The sequence below is a fragment of the Abrus precatorius genome, unplaced genomic scaffold (genome assembly GCF_003935025.1).
Source record: "Abrus precatorius isolate BTA unplaced genomic scaffold, Abrus_2018 Scaffold10, whole genome shotgun sequence".
Taxonomy (NCBI): Eukaryota; Viridiplantae; Streptophyta; class Magnoliopsida; order Fabales; family Fabaceae; genus Abrus; species Abrus precatorius.
Window position 1 is genome coordinate 28,625,071 of NW_020874292.1, and position 17,044 is coordinate 28,642,114.

General features: G+C 32.4%; 2 protein-coding genes across 5 annotated transcripts; one reads left to right on the forward strand and one right to left on the reverse strand.

Moving 5' to 3' along the window:
* LOC113864287 (uncharacterized WD repeat-containing protein C2A9.03-like) lies at window positions 1-4,595 on the forward strand. Of its 4 annotated transcripts, none has more exons than XM_027497845.1 (10): window positions 1-91; window positions 1,032-1,214; window positions 1,439-1,606; window positions 1,699-1,785; window positions 2,031-2,165; window positions 2,258-2,368; window positions 2,720-2,811; window positions 2,944-3,049; window positions 3,706-3,792; window positions 3,934-4,595. In XM_027497845.1, the coding sequence occupies exons 2-10, from the start codon at window positions 1,071-1,073 to the stop codon at window positions 4,342-4,344; spliced, it is 1,341 nt and encodes a 446-aa protein (XP_027353646.1). In that variant the 5' UTR covers window positions 1-91; window positions 1,032-1,070; the 3' UTR covers window positions 4,345-4,595. The 4 variants fall into 4 exon arrangements, with proteins under 4 accessions (XP_027353646.1, XP_027353670.1, XP_027353662.1 ...); XM_027497869.1 differs by lacking the exon at window positions 1-91 and adding an exon at window positions 114-417; XM_027497861.1 differs by lacking the exon at window positions 1-91 and adding an exon at window positions 114-265.
* A 9,772-nt stretch (window positions 4,596-14,367) lies between these two features.
* LOC113874563 (aspartyl protease family protein At5g10770-like) lies at window positions 14,368-16,687 on the reverse strand. Its single transcript, XM_027512786.1, has 2 exons — window positions 16,171-16,687; window positions 14,368-15,917 (listed from the first exon to the last, which is right to left on the reverse strand). The coding sequence occupies exons 1-2, from the start codon at window positions 16,238-16,240 to the stop codon at window positions 14,593-14,595; spliced, it is 1,395 nt and encodes a 464-aa protein (XP_027368587.1). The 5' UTR covers window positions 16,241-16,687; the 3' UTR covers window positions 14,368-14,592.
* Between the last annotated feature and the right edge of the window lie 357 nt (window positions 16,688-17,044).

Consider the following 17,044-nt stretch of genomic DNA (forward strand, 5'->3'; position numbering starts at 1 on the left):
ATCAGATTCAGGTCCTTATCACCAAGATCCAACCACTCCTCAATCACACGGAGCAGCTTTTCCGTTGGATTCACCAACGCACTATAAAAAGGTCGCAATTTTTTGAACCCATTAACCCCCTTTTCATTATTCCAGCAATAAAATTTCAATTGCTTTACCCCTTTTAATTTTCTTAATTCAATTATCATTTTTATCCCTTAAAGTTAGTTTTTTTTTTTATTATTTGAATTGTGTTTGTATATATACGCTGCAAGTTCGTCCTCCGGTTAGCTACGCTTTAATTTATTGATTTTTAGTCTTTGGGGTTTGTTTTCTGAGACCATGTGAAATTTTTGTTTTGATTTCTGAATCTGGTGAAAAAAGATAGAAAAGTTTCCCCTCTGTTTTGTATTTACATGTTCGAATTCATTTCATGAGGTAATTGAAATTTCCCCAAATTAATGTCATGTAAGCTTTGCTTGTTTTCGCTTATAGCTTGTCAGCTTCGGATTAATAGGTTTATAATTAAAATGAGATGAGAAGGGAATTTTTGAAAAATAAAAATAAAAATATTTGGTTTTAGGGTTAGTTTAAAGTTGTTCTTGCCCCTAAATATCTCATAGGAATTGTTTGGGAAAGAAGGTTTTAGAGGGTGGGGGGGCTTTTTATTTTAAATGAATATATTTTAATTAGATAATTTTAAAAAAATAAGGATATACAATGATAGATTAGCATAAATACACTATATTAATTATTTATTATCATAAATGATGTATAATTCTATTAATTTCTAAATAAAAAAATTGCCTCCCCTCCCTTCCCTTCCAAAACCCCCTTCCAAACAATCCCTAAGTGGTGTTCCTTGCGCTGTAAAAATTGAAAAAGCAGAATCTGTAGTTTCTATCACATAAAGAATTCTGTGTGTTAAGATTTTATATATATATAATTTAAACTTAGTATCTGCAGTGTCTATGTCATAGAATATGATGTTTATTTTCTTTCACTTAAATGATTTTATCAACTCATTTTAACATACTCCCTTTTTGAATTAGATATCGAGTATCATCAACAGCTGAACAGCATCAAGAATCATGTCTCAGTACCACGGGGATGAAATGGAGTATGTTGCAGACGATAGTGAAATGGCAGAGGTAGAAGATGATATGTATTTCCGTGGCAGAGGATTTGGTGAATCGGATTCTGATAATGACGAAGATGACGAATATGATCTTTTGGTTTGTTTCGAGTCATAAGCAAAACCTTGTTTGCTAATTCTCACTGTGAAGCTCTTTTTTAATGTTGTGTGTGTGCATGTGTAATATTGCATTTGTGCTGTTGCTGCCTTCTGGTTTTATCAGACAGCTTATGTTTACATGATTAATATTTACTACAATGCGGCCATTGGCATAATATTTCCTTCTGCTTTCTTGGGGTGGGCGCTTTGGTTTCCCTGCTGCAGGAAAACAGAATAACGGATACCACTGCTGCTGAAGCGAGAAGGGGGAAGGATATCCAAGGTATACCTTGGGATAGACTGAGCATTAGTCGTGAGAAATATAGACAAACTAGACTAGAGCAGTACAAGAATTATGAAAATATACCACAGTCAGGGGAAATGTCTGAGAAGGTAAATAGGTTTGCTTTTTAGTTTGGAGGCATTTGTGTAGTGATTTTGACAATATCTTTTGACCCTATCGCTTTTTCTCCTCTTGTTTACAGGAATGCAAACCAACAGATAAAGGGGGGATGTATTATGATTTCTGGCAAAATACTAGATCTGTGAAGTCAACGATACTTCATTTCCAAGTATGTTAATTCAGTAATCTTTTACTTCTAATCTCGTGAGGATTTAATAAGATTTGGTTGGTCTACACACTCCATGATATGACATGTGCCCTCATGTATACTTGTGTTATAACTAACAATTTTTTTTTTCCGGCTATATGGATATATTTTATATTTTCTATTTCCTTGTGAAACTTTAGATTATGCATTTGTTAGCAATAATTTATGTAAACATTTGTTTGAAACCTCTAATTTCTCATTTGCAGTTGAGGAACTTGGTTTGGTCGACATCAAAGCATGATGTATATCTTGTTTCACATTACTCAATTGTTCACTGGTCTTCATTAAATTCTAAGAGATCTGAAGTCTTGAATGTGTCAGGGAATGTAGCACCGGTTGAGGTAATCATTTTTTCACAATTTTTTTTTTGTTTGTTTGTTGAAAACATCACTTAGGAAAAACAGCTCTGATATTAAATGTGTTTTGCTGATAGAAACATCCTGGAAGTGTCTTGGAAGGTTTTACTCAGACACAAATTAGTACACTGGCTGTACGAGATAACTTGTTGATTGCTGGAGGCTTTCAAGGAGAACTTATTTGCAAGGTATTTCTTTTGTACCTATTATTTTTCTAATCTGCAATGATTAGTTTTTCATGTTAAATGTCCCTGAGAATATCATGCACAATATTGCAACTTTTTGTGCTGCACCAATTAGTGTATAGAATTAACTTTTGTTTCTCTATCTTATTATACGGCATAGTATAGATGTTTGCCTTGCTTTTGAGACGGGGTAGAGTTTATTTCTTGATATGATTTATTGAAATATTACTGCTTTACAAAGTGGGAATATCTGAAGTCATCCTCAATTTTTGTTTATTTTTCTTTGATATTCCAAATGGATTTAATTGCCTATATATTCCTGTTGATTGATGACACATACACAATGTCTTGCAGTACTTAGATAGGCCTTGGGTTAGCTTTTGTTGCCGAACTACATATGAGGATAATGCAATCACAAATGCTGTTGAGATTTATGAGCATCCAAGGTCTTTCTTCTCTGCTTTACAGTTATCCTTTTTCTTTTCTTGATTTTTTTTGGGGTTTAAATTGGGGTGCCAATCACTGTGCACAACCAACCTCAAGTATGACTGCTTACTAGTAACCAATTAATCTGTCAGTGGAGGTGTTCATTTCATGGCTTCAAACAATGACTGTGGAGTCAGAGACTTTGATATGGAGAGATTTCAGCTTTCAAAGCATTTCTGCTTTCCTTGGCCAGTAAATGTGAGTATACCCCCCCCCTCCTGATTTGTCATGTTTTAAACAGTAGATAAGACTTTATTTTATTTCTTTTTTAAGTGGTAAAGATGACATTATTGCTTGACCCGAGTCAGGACTCTTGGCAAATTTAGAATATTATGAATATTATGACTTTGTGGGAGAAGACTTGATTGTTGTTGTTGTTGCAAGAATTGGCATAACTTTGCTAGTTTTTACTACTTTAGAATACAAGAGAATGAGAAGATGGAGAGAAGGGGGAAAGAAGAATTATGTTTATAACAAATGCTTGATAACGTTTTATTTGAATTATGAGTTGATACATTTTTTTCCCTTTTTTGTTGTTTTGCAAAGTTCTGGTCTAACATTTTGACTGTAGCATTATGATTGTTGGGCTCTGTTGAACTGTTTAGGAATTGTAAGCTGCCTTTAAAAGTTTGTTTGAAAAAGTGAGCTTTAATAATTTTATGTGTGAAACAGAAATACCATCTTGCTCTTCCTTGAAACAAGTTTATTCTCTGAAGAATTTCCGATAGCATTCTTAATTTTCTTGTTGCATGTACTTTGTGGATGCCCAGTGCTAGTGTTGGAAAATATGACATCAAAGTCTATCGGTAAATAGCATAAATGGTAATATGAATTTGTGCTCTTTTTGTTTGCAGCATACTTCATTGAGTCCTGATGGGAAACTACTTGTAATTGTTGGAGACAACCCAAAAGGGATACTGGTGGATTCTCAAACGGGAAAGGTTGGCATATTCTGTTAATCCATGTTACAGATTTCTGTTGTATATTTCTCAAAGGACTCTCTTGAATAGGATGAGAGCAGGGTGGATGTGCTGAGAGTGGAAAAATTATGAATATCTAATTTTAATTTTGGTTCTTTGTAGACTATCACACCTTTATGTGGACACTTGGATTACTCATTTGCATCTGCATGGCATCCTGACGGCTGTATATTTGCTACCGGGAACCAAGACAAAACATGTCGTGTTTGGGATGTTCGGAACTTATCAAAGTCTGTTGCTGTTCTTAAGGGAAACCTTGGAGCTATACGTTCAATACGTTTCACATCTGATGGGCAGTTCATGGCAATGGCTGAGCCAGCTGACTTTGTGCATGTCTTTGATGCAAAGCATGGTTTTGAAAAAGAACAGGTGATCGATTTTTTTGGGGAGATCTCTGGTGTATCTTTTAGCCCTGACACAGAATCACTTTTTATTGGTGTTTGGGATCGCACTTATGGAAGCCTTCTGCAGCTCAGTCGACGCAGAAACTACATGTATCTTGACTACTTGTAAATTTGTAACCTTATACCTTGTAATTACCTACCTACAGCTTAGGTCGTGTTGGTCAAGTGTTTAGGAATTTGAGTATTGTCGTACCATCTTACCAAAAGAAGAAAAATTGGTGGATTGTCTCACCACACAATGTAGAACATGGCCTGAGGATGTTACAGTTGTTTGTTGTACACCTTCATGCTGAATAACATTGCCAATGTCTGTTTTTAGTCTTGTGATGCTAATAATGAAAGCAATTGAAGGAAGTTTGTACAGAGAATATATACGTGCTTTGTTTTACCATCATCTTTTACTGCATGTGGTTGGACGAAGCTGAGAATGAGTTAATACACTTATAGTCAGTCAACTGCAGCTTGCCAATCCCTAAACTATATATATAAATGCCTTAATATTTTTGTCCTAAAAAATTCATAATTTTGTCATTTAGAGCATGTTTATTAGTATTTTGAAAACAGTTTTATTTATTTTTAAAAGCTGAAAAATGTTTTCAAAATACTGATCAAACATGCCCTTAATTTTTTATTTTTAATTTATTTGAAACAAGTCTGTCATAATGTATTTTTCTTAACCAGGTAGTTCCTTGTAATTTTTCTTTCACATTTAGTTCCGTTAAATATTATGAAATTTTACATTGGATTTTTCTAAATATCATTAGTTTTTCATTCAGTCTTTATAAATATAATGGATTTTTCATTTAGTATTTTTAAAATAGGGGATATAATGAAAAAGTTGAGATATTTATAGGGATCAAATGGGAAAAATTAAATAGTAGGGACAATTTTGTAATGAAAAATATTTTACAGAAACTCTTGGGTCAAAATTTAATTAAGCCTGTGTTGATGAAACAGAGATAGAGTGAGAGGGAGGATCTTTTGTATGCTTATTTTATTATTGATGACCCTTTTTTATAGGTTAAAAGGGCAAGTTGCGACTTTAGGACTTGCGGGAGTATAATAAAGGTGGTATTTGGTTCAATAAATGCTTTAACACTCTTACAAAAGTAGCATGAAAATAAAAATTTCTCACGTTTGGAAGAAGAGAATATAAATTTTGGATATAAAAGATTCTTGAAAATGTTAATTTATGAATCAGTAAGAATAAATTACTCTCACTTTTATAGGGGGAAATAAAATTTTTCCATGCCAACTGATTGTAAGGCTATTAAGCTTTTTCATGATAATTGATGGTAAATATATTATTCTTAAGAAAGTAAATAATGACCAAATATATTTTATAAATTTTGTAGGAATCATGTTAATTGGAATTTTATTTTCAATAAGTGGTTTAGTTCGGAATAAAATATTTCTTATATATCAAACGCCATCAAAGGGTAACAATACTGGAATGAGTGTAAGTCTATGATAAAATCTTTTACAATCAGAGTGGGATTTAGGTTTCATAACATGGAAATCAACTAACATGTTTTAAGTAGTAGAGAAAAATTATTTAGAACGTCCCATTATGATTTATGTGAGAGACGTGCTAAATCAATGTAGTGGCAGAAATATGTCCATAAAGGTAAAAAAATTGGTTGTATTAGTTACTGAAGATGTACTAATCATGCACTTGGCTTATTATTTCTTAATGAATTCAGCATATATAAATTTTACTTAAAATCAGGCTCAAAAGTCTAACATACCTTAGTCTTTTGGTGCAATTGCAACCTGTAACTAGAATCATAGTCTTGAGTTGCGTTGTATTTAGATAAGGGTCTTGAGAACTGGTTCCAGGATTCTAGATGGCTCTAGTAATAGTTAGGGAGTGTCTATTGCTACTTTTATTTAAACAATTTTTGTCTGCAATACCTTTACTGTTAATGTGATTATAAGATAAGTAAAATGATACTTCAGACAAAATTACTTATTTAAGGAATGGCCAAAGGTCTATAGATTCTCATGCCTATTTAAGGAACCCAACAATCTATTTATGGTGCATTCAATGTGTTCATTAAACATGACAAGATACCAGTAAGACACCGAGATGAAAATGATGGGAATAGCATGATGTGGTTGTTTCGTATTGAATGAGGTGTGAAATTCATAAAATCACTTGAAAAATCACGATTAAATTAAACTAGAGTACATGTTCAGGATGTTTTGTAGGAATCAAAAGCTTCCTGTCACTTCTTATTACCTAATGAAATTGTTTCCTCCAATTGGTTGATGACTATAATATGATGTACAAGCAACTGGTCTAGACTTTGAAGGTAGATATACTTGAAATGAATGTACTTTCACATTCACTGCCATGTAAATTGGAAACCTCTTCTCAAAATGCATTTGAATAAAAAAAAAAATGGAGATTCACATGCATACAGGAATGGGAGATGTGAAAAAAATACAGTACAAGCTTTGTCTAAAATTTATCTGTTATTAACAAAATTCACGTTCAAGTATGGCTTTGACCTTTTATGGATGGTGGAGTTCTTTCTTGGGGCTGATTTCTTCTTCTCTTTCTTCCTCAACATTTTCTACAATTTGTTTCAGAATGTTGTCTTCCTCTGCTTCAAGGTTTTGCATACATTGTTCAAAGGCAGACACCAACTCTGGACTAAATATAGAATCCTCATTGGATTCACTTGCATTCCCAATACTCATTAGAGAATAGCTGCCAAATTTTGGTGTGACATAGGAACCGGGAGAATAGATTCCACCTGCAGGAAGCCATTCCTTAAGACTAGCAATGGCTGGACATTCAATATTGGATGGGATTCTAAGTGATTCTAGCCTCTTTGCTAAATTTTTTCTCTTATTTCCCTTCTCAATGGTGCTTACTCCTTGAGCAGCACTCTCATGCATTCTTGTTTTATGACTTGAAACCACTTCCTCATTTTTAATACCAGAACTAGATATATGGCCTTTAGGACCTGGAGCTATTGTACTGCTTTCAGGTGCTGTACTAAGGGTGTTGGTCTCCTTCACCATTTCTCTTTCTTCCAATGAATACTTCTTGTTCAAGCATGGTGGTTGCATCTTCTTGATGGAAGAATCCTTATCCTCAGTATGATGAGTTGTATTAGATACAAATTCAGATACCTGAAGGACCATGTTAGTTCCTGAACCAGCATATTCTTCATCATTAAACTCACTTTGCTGATTTCTTTGGGACTTGTTTAACCATATTTTATTAACCATATCATCATATTCCTTCGCTGTGTGAAAACTCCTACTACGTACAGCACCCTTAGAGCTTAACTCATGTTTATCTTCAAAACCAGATAAATTCTCTTGAGCAAGAGAGTACACACTATACTCAGGAAACTGGTGCCAACTTTTGGACCTGTTTTTTTTATCACTCTCAATTTGTTCCCCTTCTCCTTGATCTAGTCTTGCTGATGGCTCCAAATTCTCAAAAGTTTCAGAACTTTCAGGATCAATAGCCAGTTTTGAGGACATGTTAGAACTAAAACTCCTTGTGTGTAGTTTATTTGATACTGCGTTAGCTGCGCAGACAAGAGCAAGGTATTGGTCACTGCCACTAGTGGATATGATTAAATCTTCCAGTAATGGAATACCATTAGCTGTTCTCTGCGATCTTTCTTTTCTCTCTTCATGGAAACTAATTGATCTGCCTATGACTTTTGAAGAAATGCACCCCATGGTATGTAGATAAGGCACACCTAACAAGGGTGAGAGGAGAAAGAAGCAACATGAAGTAATCACATATTATACAACGGATACTGACATAGAAAACTGATGTTCACAAAGTGGAAACAAATTCTTAAGGAACATGATGCCTGGGTTTTTTTAATGGCATATATTTTAAACAAAGAATGTAAGTATGTAAGAGGAAAATAAGCAAATTCTAGAGTCCTGAGGATTAATGGAAATCCTTACCAGTTGTTGGTGCCTAACCTCAAGTTTGCACCTGCAAACTATACACTAGTAGGATCAATGATGTGTTTAATCCATGGACACTCAAAAGCAGAATACTTATAGGCTTTGGCCTTCAGTAATACAAGCAATTGTATGAACCAGAAATGAGAAACTTTCCAGATGACATCAAAATCCTGCATGGCACTTTGGAGACATCAATACTTTCAGCTATGAAAAGCAAAATCCAGCATTACACCTTGGCACATCTTTATTACCTGATATTTTATTCCATTGACTAGGTTAATAATGGGCAGATCCTGAAGCCTAAAATTTAAATACTTGCTTTGGAACACTTACTTCAATATTTGTTGGAACTATGTTCTACTTATATCTAGTAGTGGAGACAGGTAATATTTACACTTGACATGTGGAGCCAGATTTCATATTGTTAATTTGAGATCTGGGAGTTGTTTGTGAATTTGGAATAACATAGGCCAAGGTGGAGAATCAGTTATGATCATTCTTTATTTAAGGTCTAAAAAGTGCTCTTGTGCCATCTACTTTTTCCTTTGACATGTATGCATAAATTTATGTTCATTGCACAATGCTCAATGTTAGCTGCATTTTCTATCCGGGTTTTGCGCAAAATATGACTTTTTCCATATAAAAAGGCTAAGAATAGATTAACAATATGCACAACTTCTCTGCCAACATCAAGTGATCATGGGTGAGGGATCTTAAAAAACGATGCAAAGAATATGCTCATGTGTCACATATATCAACTTACTTGGCTTACTGAAATTGGATGAATCACTTGCTCATCTTCAATTCTAGCTCTGATTCTACCTTTGCATTTATTCAAGGTTTGGACTTTGGAGATAGTCAGCATAAGAAGGCTGCAAGAGACATATCATTTGATAATCAAATATGGGGTGGCCCCACTAATAGATTTAAAATTTTAAGTTTGAATTATGCACCTAAAACTTGTATTAAATAATGGTAGTACCATAACTTTTGTACACTGCCACGCAGACTGGCCAACCCAGTATGTACTACCGCTACCCCATCAAATGCATGTTACATCAATGGTAGAAAAATTTAATTTGACAACAGAGAATGGGTCCCTTGAAGTCCCTGAAAGACCAAAGTAAACCAATTCCAGTTCATACATAATTAGCTAATTCGATTTACTTGTCACTTGATGATGACATGCTGTAGTTGGTGTGCCATAAGCTAGCAATTTCAAAGGCAGAAAAATGAAAACTAAAAAGGTAAAAAAAAAAAACAATTTCAAAATTTTCTGTTGAATACATTGAGAGAATGTGAATGAGCTTTTATATATGGAAAGTGATTTTTGTGCTACAAAAGTGACATCTTTTGGCGTCTAAAAAAGATAAAATGTAAGAGATAGATATTGATAAATTATACCTTGTCACATATGATCTAAATTTTTAAACGTTTAAATAACAAAATTTTATATATATAAAGCTTTTGTCTTATAATTTAGACATCACATATTCAAATCTTAGAAATAACCGTTTTGTTTTTTGTTTGTAGGCTATACATCTTCCTTTCCAAGTGAATTTTTCACTGCAGTATATCTAATATTAATCTTTATCATCCATTATTATATTTATTATTTTTTAAATACATTGAAATATTTCAATTGCCAAAATCCTTTAGTGATAATGTTATTGCAGAAGATCCAAATGCTACGAAATGAGAGTTTGAGCGTAATTTTTTTATTTTGTTTTTTTTTAATTTTCTCTATCTCATTTTAAAAAAAGGGATAGAAATAGTTTGTTCCATTTAAATGGAATGGTCCTTATCATTTGAATTCATTTAAGTGAATTTTTTTATATGTCGAACAAGTATAAATAAACATACCAATTTTATCACATTTTTCGGGTTATGAGCTAGACCCTCTTCACTAAGAAAACTTAAAAACTAGTTTCCTAGAAAATCAAACACATTACACAAATTAAAAGGCAGTAATTTTGGTAGGGAGAAATACAATTAGGAATAAAAATAGTAAAAAGTGTAAGATCTGTTTGAGTTTTCTTTTTGTTACTTTATCATTGCTTTTTACATAATCTCAAAGATCAAGTAAGGGATATATTTTGTCCTTATACGGATATTCTTACATCCTTTATGTGAGACTAATCTTGTTCAAGCCTATAAATACCATAAATAAACAACTAAAAATGTTATTTTCATTAAAAAAATATTTATTACATCAAGAATACACAAATATGATAAATATTATTTTAAAATAAAAATTATTTTTTTAGATATTTTTCATAAGATTTAATGGAGAATTGAAAATTTTAAATAGCATTGAACAAAATCTTATCCAAAAACAATAACCAAGTATGAAGTTTACTAAGTTAACAATAGTATTTTAAGGGAAATTTGTGAATGGTCTAAGTTATAGGGAATAGTCAAGTATGAAGTTTTCTATGATAAAAACAAAAGTCAAACAAGAGAATGCTACCTTTGGAATTATATAAATTACGTTAGAAACTCCTTTAGTTCACATTGAAATTTTTTTTCTTCAAAAAGTCATCCTATAAAATGGTTTCATGTATTGAAAATTGTGTAAACCTGATTTGAAATTTAAAATAAACAAGCACTTAACAATTACAAATCCAATCTTTTGCCAATTGATTGTTAAGATCACACATGGATTAAGCATATTATCAAAGTAATTCTTATACAAGTAATCATCTTTTACTCTTGATAAGCAACATTTCATATTTTAATAAATCAGATTTCACACAAATTATGAAAATATCGAATAAGATATCCATATTTACATTTCAACTCTTCTGCCAATTGATTGTTAAGATCACACATGGATTAAGAATATTATCAAAGTAATTCTTATAAAACTCAGACAATCTTAGCAGAGATATGATATTATTACAAAAGTTACTTTACAGCTTATACAAAAGCATAAAAAGTCAAAATAACTAAACTTTTAGCATGCATTTTTTTTAATTAGTAAAATAAATGATGGCGTGTTCTGTCTTTTTGTACCGTTGTATAATTTTTTATTTTTTTTTAAGAATATCTTGTCTCATCTTCTTGCCTTCGCTTGTTGGGGTTGAATTAGGCCACATTTGGTCAAATTAAGTGAATCTAAGCCTTTAGTTGATAAAACTTTTGTAAAACTTTATAGGTTATAATTTTATAGTTGATAAGCTTGTTGAAATAGACTTATAACTAATTGATTAAATTAGAGTTGATTGGTAAAACTAATTGTATAGCTAATTAAAATGTGTTAAATGATTAAAAAAATGAAGTGCGATGGTTATTCTATGCAAGTGTAAATTGTTTACAAATTTAAAGATAAAAATGAAATAAAAACATAAAAATTGAATGCTATTTAAGTATTTTTTTTTCATAAGTAGTTAACTTTTAAAAATTATAAGCTCTCTTAATTTTTTATTTTCTAAACAACTCTACTAATTTATTAGTTAAAAAAATTATAAACTCTTCAATAAATTTAAAACTTCTATTATTACTAAACAAACTCTAAATGATGCAATTTGTTTTAGTTTTTTCTGGGTTAACAGTTTTGCCGACAAAAGAGGGAACTTTATAACATTCTAATGTTATAATGGGCTTTGAAGTCCACTTCCAAAGAATTGGTTAATTGTGCTGTAAGCAATTTGAGACATTCTTTGTCGTGCCTTTTACATTATTGTTCAATTGCTATGTTTCGAGCGTTGTCTGTTGTTCGTAACATAAGCTTGTTTATTTATGCTTCTCGTTCTAACGCGCTTTCACTTTTGTTTCATAGTTTTGGTTTCTCCGTTGAATGACTAGTTCAATTCGAAGCATCTAGTATTGAATAATTGAGGTGAATTGCAAACTCATTGGATTTTAATTGAAACTTAAAACCTGCTATGCTTTAGGACAATCATAAGGTCGAATAATGAGGTTAATCTGTTGTTTAAGTACATGTTTAATAAAACTTAAATTTAAAGAAATAATTGTTTTTTTAATTCTTTTAAGAAAAAAGTGTTAATAACATATTTGATCTCTTTTATTTGTTAAAATTTATTGCAAGCATCGAAATTATGAATGTAACCTGTTAGATTAGGAGTGAGATTCAAGTAATTTTGTTATTAGCATTTATCTTTTAAAAATAAGTAATTATAATTTTAAAATAAGTTAAGCTAAACATAACTAAGTGAAATGCTACTAAAATAAATTCCCTATTTCCCTTATTTGTTCACATGCATTGCACCTTTGAACCTGCAGAAAGAGTGCCATATTTATTGTTCCAAACTCAATAGTACAGCGTTTAGTAATTAAACTTCTTAAGTAGAATTTGGACCAAGGAAGAGAGAACAATTGGGGGGTGTGATTGGGAATGAGAAATGGGTCAAGATCTGATTCCAAAATTATCTTCATTTAATGTTGTTAATTTAATCTACGAATTTTTTAATATGTATCTAGTAACACACGTTAAAAAGTTAAAAATACCAATTTTTTATTAAAAAGTTATAGAAAATGTTCAATACATATTTTAAATGATAATTTAAAGTGTTTAATAAGGTATAATTAATGTTTCTTAAGATTGTTCTCTAAGATAGGGTTGTTCTTTTCTGCCGATGGAAATCAAGCACACCATTCTCGATTGTGAACTTTTACTTCACTTTTGAGAGAGACTTCTTAGCAACACAAGATTGAAAAAATATTCTCGAACCCTCTTCTTCACTTCCTTGTAATGCATAAAGTTATCAGTATCACATGACTAGTAGTAATGTGACTTGTTGAAGTCTTATGGATGGAGTAAGTCTAAAGACAAGGATTATTTTTGCACCTAACAAGGGCAAAGAGACAGTGAGGATCCTACATGTTTGTGTTGAACCAAGACATTGTCTGTGTAGAATATGAATGTGTCTAGTTTGTCTATACAATAAGAGAATGCTACACATGTATAAGACTATCTTTCATTGAAATATTCAGATGATTATTTTAAGAAGTCCCTTTATTAATTCTTGATTTGCTTTACAAATAATGATACTCTATGTGTTATCTAATGGTAGATTTGTTGTTTTAATTAATTTCAATTGTCAAAATCACTTGGCAGTTGACATGCATGCTGTAATTTGTTAAAGGTGTTTATTAATATACTTTTTAAGAACATCATATGAAGATGCTATCGAATGCGGAGGGTGTTACTAATGTAAAGCTTACAATTATGTGCAATTAATTGTTGGTTAAGTTGTCAAAGACACAGGCTATGAATACTTCAATCAGTGATTGTTAGTCTTTAAGCCTCTGATATTTGAAGGGGTATGCCTAACAAAGTTTACAAATTAATGTGCATAGTAATAATTTTTTCTAAAAGTTTAATAATGATTCACTTATAAATAATTATTTAAACATAATTTTAAAACTAAATACATTTAGTTATTTCATGGTTATCAAACTAGAGATTTATTTCTTTGCAAAAAAGGGTTATTAGGGCATGTCCAACCCTAGTTGCTCATGGAAGAGCAATTATTATAGCAACTAAAAAAGCTTTTTGGTAGCATTGGACAACAATATTTTGGGATAATAATTGTTAGAAAGAGATGTCGGAGTTTTTTTGGTTTTGGGAAATATTTTTTGTACCACCACAGAGGATATTTTTAGGTGTTTTTTTAATATATTTGAGATGTAAATTTTAAAAATTATATAATAAAACAAATGATAAATAAAATTAAATAATATTAATTTTAAATTATTCAAATAGCGAAACTAATTGGTTTTAGTAGGCTGATCACTTCCAATAATATTTGTTTAGTTGTATAACATTTTTGACACAAAATCATTAGGAATCGTTGTACTAAACGTGAGGCAAGTACTGCACTGCCAGTAATGGATCATTGAATAAGGTAAGAAAAATAATGCGACATCATAAAAAAGTATAAAATTATATGTTATAAATTTAAAAAACTTGTTGTAGTTGCTTGATTGGAGACAGTTATAATATGAAGTTCATTGAAATATTGTTTGCTCGATATCATCTAATAATTTACACTTTTATTATTGACATGAGACATTAGTTCTTGAAATTGGGTAAATTTTAAGTAATTAAAAATGAAAAAATCTTTTAACAAATATTTATAATACTTTTAACTTTTTTAGGTAATAAATGCTTTTGGACCTAATAAAAACTTTATACCCAAACTCAAAAGGTGGAACGAATTAGCATGCCCCCCATGCGTATTTTGACATTCAAAGTAAAATTTCCCTCAACCTAATTGAAACTTTTTGGTCATTTTTCTTATTAGCACACTAAGATACAGCATATGCCCCTGCAAGTGGTCTTTGATCTTTATTGTAGCATTTTTGTGAACAACAATTGATAAATTGTATCCAGCACTAGCTTTATGAGTTGCAACATGATTTGGTCAGGAAACAAGTACTAGTGTCACTGGCAGCCACCAGCTGCAAATCCAACCTTAGAATTGGCAACATCATAAGCCACCTTGAATGTTTGTTGTTGATAATTCCCAATAATGGCAATGTTGTTAGCTGCAGGGCTACCAGCTATGGCCAAACAAGTAACTCCCTTCTCAATTTCTATAAGGGTGTTATGAACCTTAAGAGGAAGGCCAGCACCTCCACGAAATATCATCTGAATCTCAGGCACTGTTGACATATCTTTGACACTACCCTTAAAACAAGTATCCAAGATGGAGAGTCCTTCGGCCTGTGAATACTTTTTGGACATGATCGTCACAAATGCTTTTTTCAGTGCTGTATAAACAGCCAAAGGTAGCCTTGTGATTACTGTGCCAGAGTCTATTATGGTAGGCACATTGTAACTTGAGGAAGCCACTCCTAGTGGCTTACCTGCCACAGTAATAGTTGTCAAATCTAGAAAATATAAGCTAGGAAGTTTTGGATTCTTCAACAAGGGAGTGAACTTGTATGATGATGATTGTGTCAATGATGAGCTTCCAATGGATAAGAAACCTTCCCTGGAAGAGTTAGGTGCTGAAAAAGATGTGGGAAGACAATAGGAGAAAGCATAGCCATATTTGTTGGACAATTGTGAGAACATGGAGAGCTTGTCATTGGCTAGACCCAAAATACCTGCAGCTCTTCCAAACAATCCTTGATTGTCCTGTCCACAACCATATACAAAACTTGATGGTGCTTCTGATGGAGTTAAGGTTAGCACATCTTGACTCAAATAACCGATTGAGAAAGAAGTGTCACCGTAGCTTGCTTTGTATACACAAGCACCAGTTGCATTTGAGCAACTTGGAGCATTTAGTGTAGAACTCTTGAGAGAGGAACACTGAGGGGATGAACATGGCAAGGTTTTGTAGGTCTTAGATGTTGAAGGACTGAATAAAGGGTCAACCTGCACATGGCAGTACATAATGCAAGGTTGGCATTGGAGCCAGGAGAGGGAGCTACCAGTGTCTACAATCATGGTAAAATACTTAGCAGGGGTCCCAAGTCCTATTTTCACATAGTAATTACCTGAACCAATTGACAAACCAGATTTCAATGGTGTACTCACAAGTTTTGGTCCCCCCACTTTATCAGAAGAGGTAGTGGTGCCTGAATTGCTGACACCTTCCTTGTTAGCTAATCTGGAATGAAGAGACTTGACACGCTCCTCATCTTTTGTGAACATGTCAGAGAATAAAAATGGTGATGTGGAAGTTAGAGAGGACTCAAGACCTCTAGCATGATACAAATTCAGCTGCATGGTGGTTTGCGTGTGCCTTGAATCATTATCTGCAAATTGGGCTGTTAGCAAATCTAATACGCATAAAATCCTTACACAAATTCAGAATTCCATTCTAGTAGTGAAATGGTTTACCAAAGATTTTTTTTCTTTTGTAACGTATCATAGGCAATATTCTTGTAAATTTAAAAAACACAGCGCAAAAAAGAGAACTAAACAGCAAATTATAGTGCAGGCAGCATAATACAGCCTAAATAGAAAACTTTTGCTTCAATCGAGTTAAGAATTGGTTAAAATACATGCCTTCAAATTCCACAAGTGAAGATGCTATTGCCAGATGTGCAGAGAAAACTAGAAACCAAAAGATCCTCATCTTGTATACCCTATTGGCTGGCCCTGTAAAATTTAACTATGGACAAGTTTCTTATTCTTTCCCAAGCAGATATATGGTACAATAGAGCTCTAATTGTAGCCAAACCGACACTTTTCCCTACCAATGATGCAAATGATAAAGGAACATAAAAAAAATTGTAGTATGTGACCAAAGTTCAAACTTGTTTTCTTTTGTTATCTGCATAACAGTGAATGCCTTAAATATCCTCCAACCCAAGAAGCTCACATAACTAATGAATCGTGGTGGAGTAACTAGCTACATGGTCCACTGTGACCCTCTCATATTATCTACCATGATTTGTTACAACAACATCTTAAATACTGAGTACCTACACTTCACATCCTTTGGCAATAATAATAATAGTAACATTATTCACATAATACAAATATGCAAAAGTGGCCATGCTTGCCAAATATTAATTTATCATTTCATTCATTTGTCCTTGGTGCAGCTGTAACTCTAGCTCAATCAATGAATGAATAAGGGAACATAAGAAGAGGCCATGAACTGTGACCATCTTGTTCTGCTATATTACTCTATCATAATATACTCATGCTGGCTTGAAAATGATATATACCAATCAAATGCCTCATGCACTGGGTACAATCAGGGGCAGCACTCAAAATATTCGCGGGGCATTTGAGAAAATGTTTACTGCTTTTATTTTCTGTTTTTACTTTTAATTATAAAATATCACTTTATTTTTTATATAGAATTTTGTTAACAGGTGTCTTTAGAGTACTGGTTAAATAATTAAAAATGAATTTTTTAATTAAAAATTAC

Bases quoted from the DNA above. Each gene is read 5' to 3' on its own strand.
- LOC113864287 (XM_027497845.1), top strand. From the start codon at position 1,071: ATGTCTCAGTACCACGGGGATGAAATGGAGTATGTTGCAGACGATAGT. The intron at 2,166-2,257 runs GTAATCATTTTT...TTTTGCTGATAG, and splicing joins GGAATGTAGCACCGGTTGAG to AAACATCCTGGAAGTGTCTT. The intron at 2,812-2,943 runs GTCTTTCTTCTC...TTAATCTGTCAG, and splicing joins GAGATTTATGAGCATCCAAG to TGGAGGTGTTCATTTCATGG.
- LOC113874563 (XM_027512786.1), bottom strand. From the start codon at position 16,240: ATGAGGATCTTTTGGTTTCTAGTTTTCTCTGCACATCTGGCAATAGCA. The intron at 15,918-16,170 runs GCATGTATTTTA...CCCAATTTGCAG, and splicing joins TTCACTTGTGGAATTTGAAG to ATAATGATTCAAGGCACACG.